The 9512-nt window shown below is 43.2% G+C and overlaps 1 protein-coding gene across 1 annotated transcript; it reads left to right on the top strand.

Annotated features, from left to right (window-relative positions):
* The first annotated feature begins 6461 nt into the window (after positions 1–6461).
* On the top strand, positions 6462–9373 carry LOC150045853 (isopentenyl-diphosphate delta-isomerase 2-like). Its single transcript, XM_090318700.1, has 4 exons — positions 6462–6603; positions 7438–7530; positions 8382–8512; positions 9053–9373. Exons 1-4 carry the CDS (start codon positions 6462–6464, stop codon positions 9371–9373), a joined length of 687 nt encoding a protein of 228 aa, XP_090174826.1.
* The last annotated feature ends 139 nt before the right edge of the window (positions 9374–9512 follow it).

Genomic DNA, 9512 nt, shown 5'->3' with positions numbered 1-9512 from the left:
GCGCTATAATTGTAATATTGCCTGCCTACAAAGTCAACGCAGAAAGTGAATGCTAATGCGACAGGCATCTGCTCCCATGGAAATAGGTGCATCCCCGCAGGTCTGATGTGCTTAAATGGACGGCTGGTAGTCAAAGACAGGCAAGTCCCAGCTGTGAGCCTATCAACCTAAGACAAGAGCCAAGTAAAAGGACTTGGTGATCCCATGATGGGTGAGAAGATGACACCTAAGACAGGCACAGTCGATGTGATAGGATGGTGGCCCCACATATCCTAGGTTTTTTTCTTTTTTCTAAGTAAGTTTCCTTTTCTTTTGTCAGCCAGAGGCTAGAATTCAGCATCTAGGCACTGTCCCTAAGCTTCTTTAGCTCAAGGCTAGCACTCTATCACTTGAGCTACAGCACCACTTCCAGCCTTGTCTTTTTATGGTAATCATTTTTTTTTCTTTTTTGCCAATCCTGGGCTTGAGGTCAGGGCCTGAGCACTGTCCTTGAACTTTCTCAAGGCTAGAGCTCTACCACTTGAGCCTCAGCACCACTTCCAGGTTTTTTCTATGCATGTGGTACTGAGGAATCAAACCTGGGTCTTCATGCATGCTAGGCAAGCACTCTACCACTAAGCCAAACTCCCAGCTCAGCCTTGTCTTTTTATGTGGCACTGAGGAACTGAACGTCTCAAAGGTTAGCCATTCTAGGTGTGAAATCCATTGGACAATTGAAAAAAAATTCAAGTAACTGTTTAGAAATTTGGCCTTAGCACCAACTGAATAATTGCCATCACTGACCTAAATATTCTTTTGACCCAAGAATATTGAGAGATTTAGACAGTGTTTTCCAAAGCAAAGGTACAAGTTCCGAGTTCACACATGGTCTGGTTTTCTTTTCCTGCCCTTGTCATTCTAAGTGCTTAACCCCTGACTCCCAGCCATCTCCTCCAGAAAGATAAATTTGTCTTATAGTTCAGTCTCTCTCTCTCTCTCTCTCTCTCTCTCTCTCTCTCTCTCTCTCTCTCTCTCTCTCTCTCTCTCTCTCTCTCTCTATCTTTCTCTCTCTCCCTTATTTTCTCCCCCCCCCCCACATCCAGATTGGATCAATTAAAAGTGTCTCTCTCGACACTGGAACTCATAGGCACAGGCAAAAGATTCCTGAACAGAATCCCAGGGTCACAACAGATTGGAGAAAGATTCAATAAATAGGACTACCTAAAAAAAAAAAAAAAAAAAACCTTTCTGTACAGATAAAAACATAATCGCAAAAGTAGAGAGACAGCCAAGCAACTGGGAGAAGATATTCACCAATAATACATCTGACAAATGCTTAATATCCAGTGTCTACAAGGAACTCAAGCAACTAATCCCTCCAAAACCCAATAAACTATTCACTAAATGGGCAAGGGAACTAAAGAGAGACTTATCAGAAGAAGAGATTAAAATGGCAGAAAAGCATATGAGAAAATGTTCATCATCTATGGTCATAAAGGAAATGCAAATAAAAACAACCCTAAGATACCACCTTACCCCAACAAGAATGGCCAAGATTTTGAACTCAGACAACGACAGTTGCTGGCAGGGTTGTGGAGAAAAAGGAACCCTACTACTGCACTGCTGGTGGGATTGTAAGCAAGTTCAGCCACTCTGGAAAGCAGTGTGGAGGTTTCTTAAAGAACTGAAAATTGACCTTCCTTACGATCCCGCCATACCACTTCTGGGCATCTATCCTGAACAGCATGACCCAGGATATTATAAGGACACCTGCTCAGCTATGTTCATCTCTGCATTATTCACAATAGCCAGGTGATGGAAACAATCCAGATGCCCTACTGCAGATGAATGGATACAGAAAATGTGCTATATATATTCACAATGGAATTCTACATAGCCAACAGACAAGATAAAATAATGGCATTCGCAAGGAAGTGGATGAATCTAGAGCGAGTCATGTTGAGTGAGACAAGTCAAGACCAAAGGAACAAAAGGCGCATGGTATCCTCAATATGTGTCTATTAAATCCAAAGACTACAAGAGGACTCAATGACTGCATACCCAAAGCTATGGATATGGTAATGGAAATACAAACATAACTATATAGGCATAAAAACCTATGACTATAGACATCATGTTTTATTTCATAAATTTCATAAATATGTTTCTATGACATCCAAACCCTTAGCCTAATTTTGATTATGTTCTAAATACTAAGTCCCAGTGATTGTCAATAGAGATTCCCTTCCTGAACACTTGTTAAACTTTAAAATATGATGTAAAAATCAACGTTAATAAATTCTTTAATAAAAAAGAGTGTCTCTCTCTGTCTTTTCTTGAGGGTATCATGCTCTGTAGACTGCGCCCCTTCCACTCTGCTTGCTTGTCTGCCTGTCGGCCTGCTTGCAACTCAACAAAGCTCTGCTCTGCTACGTGTTCTTACCATTGAGATTGGTTCAGAAATTCAAACTCTAGGTCATGTGGTGCATTAAGGGTTTGGCCATACCTGACCCTTAGACTTCCATTGAACTTGCTAATTCACCCATTTATTCTGCGAAGAAGTTGCTGCCTCTTTCATGCATCCTGGAAACTGAGGCCCCACCATCTAATGGGCTTTGTGGTTAATTGGAAAGAATCTCATGGATTTTTCTACCTGGGCAAGATGTGAACCATGATCCACAGAACTCAGCCTCCTGAATAGCTAGGACTGTAGGCATGAGCCCCTGAGCCCGGCATGTGTTTGGGATATGCTTTCTTGTCTTCCCCATTCATATAACTTTTCCTCAGACTCTGTTATGCTGCCTGAAATGTGAACCAATGCGTTGACGACACTTTCAACTGAAACGAATGAGTTTCCCCATAAGCTAACTATGTCTTTCAAACAGACGAGGACTACCAAGGCACAAACAGGGAACAAAGTATATCTGCCACTTCAAAGTTGCTCTCCTTGAAAAATCGTTACCCGGAGGCCTTCTTTCGTATGCAGTGTAAAGTTTGGGGACTGGGCTGTTATCATTCTTACTCCAGATTGCCTAGCAGGTCAGATATAGTAACTAAGTCTTGTCCTGATGGTGTGACCTTCAGAGTGAGGGACTCCATTTGGGGTTGGTCTGTCAGTCCCAGATCAGAAGCTCCACCTCAACCAATTTTCCTCACCTAAGTTTCCTTTAACACCTTCACATTCGACAGGCAATACTCTGTTACCTATACATTCAAAAGATAAATATGATCCAAAGAATCCTGGACGAGGACTTCTAGGAGAGGAACCATGAACTCTGCTTTTCCTTTACAAGCAGCTTTCCTTTGCCCACTTGCCTGTATCTTAAACACAATGATTATCAGTGGTGCAGATGGATGCACAGCTCCCACAATGGCACAACTGTGAGAGTATAGATCGCTGCCCTTAGCAACACCAGACAGATGACAGGCTCAGCGACAACACTAGGCTCCAAAATTGTTTTTGTAAAAGATTTCAGCTTAATTCCATTGATCTTTATTTTGAGATGGGATTAAAAAGAGTGACAAATAAAGCCAAGGTGAAAGGACTCAGGATAAGTTGAAAAATCCATGAGGTACTGAAGAATAGATGTCAAAATTGAGAAAAGTTGTCAGCATTCTGATTGCATCAATTATTGATTACATAAAAACATATGATAGCGAGTCTAATTTTCTTTTTGCCAGTCCTGGGATAGAACTCAGGGCCTGAGCACTGTCGTTGGGGTTTTTCAAGGCTAGAGCTCTACCGCTTGAGCCTCAGCACGACTTCCAACTTCTTTCTACGTATGTGATACTGAAAAATAGAACCCAGGTCTGCTTGCATGTTAGGCAAGTACTCTACCACTAGACAAAACTCCTGGGCTGCAAGTCTACTTTTATCCCAGTTTTTGTTTCCATTTTTACCTGGGCCCTAAAATACCAAGGACTCATCCATTGCCTCTCTGGAAGAGGAAGCTAGACGACATAGATTTTCAAAATGTTTTCTCAATTCCAGTTTGACCAAATTTTAACCATCTACCCCACCCAGATGATTGGAATCAAAGCAGATTCCAACAGGATTTTGGAAGGGAGGGAAGGAATCCCTTGGGAGAAGTGCCAGTGTGACATTAAGGAGCAGGAAGGCCCCCGCTTTGGCTCAAGCCAAGCAGGAGGGTAGAAGAGACCTTGCTGAAGACTCCTCTGTGTCCTCTGGACTGTGAAGAGTCCCATCCTATGAAACGAATAGTGCATAAACCTGTAAACAGATGGAGAAGTGACATGGCCACAGGTGAGAAGGGGACACATGTACCAGGAAGTGAGAGAAAGTGATATCCTGTGGATGTAGTATGGCAACCCCCATGTTCAGGCCAGCCAGATCCTCAGAGCCCCCCTGCAAGGTTGAACAGAGCACTGGTGTGGACCAGAGGGCAGGAGTAGCCTCCCCTCCATCTCTACTCCAGGCACCTTCTCTTTCAGGCTTCTTTCTCTTTCAGGTTTTATCACAGCCTCATGTTCTGATGAGAAAGATTGGCTACTTGCTTAGCTCAGCTCTGAAGCCTCAAGCGTTGGCAAATAATAAATACACACACTGATTGTGGGACCGTTTCTGTATGCAGAAGGCCCATTCTGCTTCTGGCTTCTTCCTGCTTCAGGTTTGGTAACAGCCTCACACTTTGATAAGAAATCTGATCACAGGTGATACCCTGACTGCCTGCTCAGCTCATCTCCTAAGCCCTGGATAATACTAACTAGCTTCCCATGCCAACTGTGAGGTGGTCCCTGCACACACGGGGTTCTGGCCACTCTACTTCCAGAGGGGGATGTTGGCTTTGGTACCACCCCACCTGCCCCCTGCCTCGAGATGCCTCCCATTCCTTTGTGCTCCACATGAACTGAACTCACCAGTTTTTTTCTCGATGTCTAGCTTTATTGTATAATAGCAAACATTTGGTTCAACCTATTACTTGTTATTCAGTTTCTCACTGAGCTGCCCCCCCCTTAATGGATCTTGAGCTGTGGGCCTGGACACTGTCCCTGAGCTCCTTTTCCTCTTGGCTAGCACTTGACCAGTGGAGCCACAGCTACACTTCTTTAGCTAGGATTATAGTCATAAACCAATGGTCCCCTTTAAGTGTGAGCTGTTGTTCTGTGAATTTGCTTGTGCAATTTCATGTGCTGTAAGACTCTTCTTCTTCTTCTTCTTCTTCTTCTTCTTCTTCTTCTTCTTCTTCTTCTTCTTCTCCTTCCTTCCTTCCTTCCTTCCTTCCTTCCTTCCTTCCTTCCTTCCTTCTGCCAGCCTGAGCACTGTCCTTGGACTTTCTTAAGGCTAGAGCTCTACCACTTGAGCCTCGGCACCACTTCTGGCTTTTTTTTTCTATGTATGTGGTATCAAGGAATCAAACCCAGGTCTTTGTGCATGCTAAGCAAGTACTCTACCACTAGGCCAAACTCCTGGCCCCAAGTCTCAACTTCTTGAATAGTCTTGTAGTACTTATCATAGCCCTGGAAGAGTCATTACATAATCAACTCTACTGGGGTTGAATAAACACTGATTATAATTTTTAAGTTATTCATTTATCCTTGTTTGTATTATTTTATGCTGACACAGAAAAAACATACCCTTAAGCATGATCCTTCATTGATTCGAGGAGTATACACTGATTTCACAACTAATATGGACATATCTTCACTCAAAATGCACCACAACTGGGATTAGTAGCTACACCCACATTCTACCCATATATATAAACCCTGCTAGAGTCTGAGCATTGCATCTCTAACTGCAGGATTCAGAGAACAGAACAAGACTCATCTTCAGAGGAGGTGAGAACCCATGTGTTTATGACCTATGACTCTCAATCTGTATATGACATTTCAAATCTTTACTGTCCCCTCTGTACTGAGTTCCTTCTAATTCATAGTCTCTAATTTCCCACATTTCTTAAGGTAAATACTTTCCACCAGGAATTACACTGCTTTCAGGATACTGGATTTTTTTCTTTTATTTCTTTAATGTCTATATACTGCTGAGAAACCTGGTTGGAAATAAATCAAGCACAAAATGAAAGAAAACAACTAAAAACACAATGCATAATGCATTCATCAAACTGCTTTGTTAAATGGGTATTCCTTTGTACAATTACTTAAAGTAACAAATTGTAACCAAATACAGACAGCACAGCAGTCTTATCCATTGATGAATTTAAACAGTAAGGCTCCTCTTTAGCTTCATGGCAAGAATAATTCCCAAAGCCCGTGGGATGATAAAGGTCAGAAACATGCTCTAAGCTTCTGGAAGAACCAAGGAACTTAAAGCATGCTTTAAGCTTTCACCAAAACTAAATGGCTTATAATGATAGATCCAACCATGTTCAAACAAACACTCACGTGTTTCTCCATGTGTGCAGTTTCCATTGTCGATGTGGGAAGAGTTTGGCTCCGTTTTCTTTTCTGCTTTGCACTGGAAAAGCAGAGGGTGCATCTTCAGCTGGTCTGTGTTTGCAGGTATGGCTGTAGTAGGCACAGCTCACCTTGATGAACTGCAGAGAAAACAGCTGGAGGAGATGTTCATTGTAATTGACAACCATGATCGAGTCATAGGATGTGAGACCAAGATGAACTGCCACTTGAAGGAAAACATGTCAAAGGGTGAGTGGGAAGGAGGGAGAATCTGGCCTGTGTTTATGCTCTGTATCATCAGCTACTGTCAAATCAGCCAAAGCTTGGGAAGGGGGAAGGAAACACACTTGAGAACAATTGGGTCCCCAGCTTACTGCCACTGCCTTGAAATGCTCTGCTGGAAACCTAGGGGATGAGAGTGACTTTACTGTATTGTCAATGCCACAGCTAGTTCCCGGGTAAAATCACTGTGTGGCACTGGGTCACTCATCGCCTTGCTGGTATACGAACAGTAACTGTAGCAGCATCAGGACTCTTGGATTTGGCCACACAGCATCTTAGATCTGAGTTACCAAGTGTGGATTAAGTTAATCACTTGGCTCTCTCTAGTTTTCTGCCTGCCTGCCTACCTACCTGCCTGCCTGCCTTCTTTCCTGGGGCTTAAACTCAGGCAGTACACACTGTCTCTGAGCTTTGGCGCTCAAGGCTAGCACTCTACCACTTGAGCTACACTTTTATCTTCATTTCTGGCTTTTCTCTGGTTATCTGGAGATAAGTCTCATTAACTTTCCTGCCAAGATTGGCCGTGAAACATGATCCTTAGATCTCAGCCTTCTGGGTAGGGCGCATCAGAACCTGGCTGGTTTTCTTGACAGTGAATGTAGGGAAATTGCCTTGCCAACTTTCCAGTGCTGTTGGGCATCCAGGAATAATGGGTTCTAAGTGATCAGTATGTGACTTAGAACACAAGGGCACTAGAGACTGGGGATGCCACACCATTCATCTAGATGAGATAATGAGGGAGGGGAGGAAGACTCCAAACTGACCTCCATTCCAAATGGACTCATGTGCACCCATTTGCAGGGCTCAGGCACCGAAGCTTCAGTGTGCTCCTCTTCAACATGGAAAACCAGCTCTTGGTGCAGGAAAGATCAGATTCTAAGTACATGTTTCCTGGTGAGTTTACTCAGCTGAACCTATAGGAACAGTGACTTCTCTGAACTTTGGGGTACTATTTTGTTATCAAACCCATCAGAGCTCTCTTTCAGCTAAATATTCCAATTCCAACTGAAAATGAGAAGACATTAAGATACCGGTATTATACACCTGAAATTTGATCAGTGAATTTTGTAGGTCCACCTGTCAATAAATAAACAACAAATAATTGGCATAATTCTGTAAACCTGTGATTCCTGTGCCTGAGACGCTAAGGTAGGAAGATTTTGAGTTTCAAAGAGCAAAAGCTCTGGAGTGAGACACACCCTTTAAAAAATAAGAAAAAGAAACAGGAGAAGCAGAAGGAGAAAGTAGAGGAGGAGGAGGAGGAGGAGAAAGAGGCAGCAAGCGCTGATGGTTTGTGCCTATAACCCCAACAAGTCTGGTGCTTGGTTGTGAGGACTAAGGTTCAAAGCTAGCTCCAGCAAAAAAGTCTATAAAACTCTTCTCTGCAGTTAAACACCAAAGACAAGAAAGAAAATCCAGAACTGAAGGTATGAGCTAAGTGATAGAGTGCTAGGTTTAGCAAAACAAAACAAAACACAAAAAAAACACTCAGGAGAGGGCCCAGGTCCTGAGGAACAATGAAAAGGCTAGAACACAAAAAAATTGGTGTGAACAGCACTAATATTAAATATTGATCAATATATTTGTTAAAAGAGGATAAATTGAAGCTTGGATGACACATCACAAGTACACCTACCATTTCCTACTGTATCTACTAAGCAATGGCTAGAAAGGAAATTGCTTAGCTTAGAAGAAAATTCCCAACAGACATCAGTTCATGGTGTGTGGGTTTGTTTGTTTTCCAGGGTATCTTTCAGATTCCTGTTCTGGTCACCCACTCTACAACCCTGAGGAACTGGAGGACAAGGATGATCTAGGGATCAGGAGGGCAGCTCTGAGACGTCTGAAGGCAGAGCTGGGGATTCCTCCAGAGCAGGTACACCCCGGCCCCCAGGAGATAAATAGGAGAAACACAGGCCAAGACCCCGTTTACACGCGTCCACTGCACCTGCCACCCACTCCTAGCCCCTACCTGGCAACGGGAACCACACTCTTCATCCAAACGAGACAACTTAGATAGTGGCAGATGGGAGACCTTGTATTCCACCCCGGTGCACCGGACAGGCTGGGAACCAAGTCACTAAAATAGAGACAGAGCCTCGCTTTCCCATCACTATCTGGTTAACACCAATGTGTCTGTTTAGTCTTCTGTGCTCTGTGTTCTCATTATTCTCACTGTGTGTGAAAAAAGAAACAATCCCAGACAGAAGTGAACCTCTTCAATGCCAAGTGCCCAGTGTTTTGTTCAAGGTTAAGTACTGTGTGGCACTCAGGGGGAACACTGTTTACAACTGATTAATTGAGCACTTGTACCAAGGGTTACAATTTGTTTATATTTTTGAGTAAACAAATGAACTGATTTTATCTGAAACTTTTCAACTGTTACTGAGTTAACACTGAATTTATTTCTATACAGATTTCCCTACAGGACGTAATTTTCATGACCCGGGGGTACTATAAGTTTCAATCCGAATCTATCTGGGGAGAACATGAAATCGGCTACGTTCTGCTTGTGAGGAAAAACTTCACCTTAAACCCGGATCCAAGAGAAGTCAAAAGCTACCGCTACCTGAGCCGCCAGGAGATGGAGGAGCTGATGGCCAAGGGAGCTCAGGGAAAGGAGAAGGTTACGCCATGGTTTCTTGAAATGATAGATTTCCTGTTCAAGTGGTGGGATGCCTTACCTAATGTGTCTTCTTTCATAGATCATGATAACATATACGGAGAAATGAAGTGAGGAAGGTGAAAGGGCTCTCTCTCCTGATGAGCAGCCTGGCTAACAGCTGCAGGAGGGCTCAGTTACAGAATGTGATTGTGGAAATCCTTTAATCCCTTCCTCTAGGATAAGCTTAGACTTCTAATCGCACGCTTAGTTT

Source organism: Megascapheus bottae, chromosome 26, assembly GCF_031878675.1.
Source record: "Megascapheus bottae isolate mThoBot1 chromosome 26, mThoBot2.hap1, whole genome shotgun sequence".
Taxonomy (NCBI): domain Eukaryota; kingdom Metazoa; phylum Chordata; class Mammalia; order Rodentia; family Geomyidae; genus Megascapheus; species Megascapheus bottae.
This window is presented reverse-complemented; position numbering and strand designations above follow the sequence as displayed.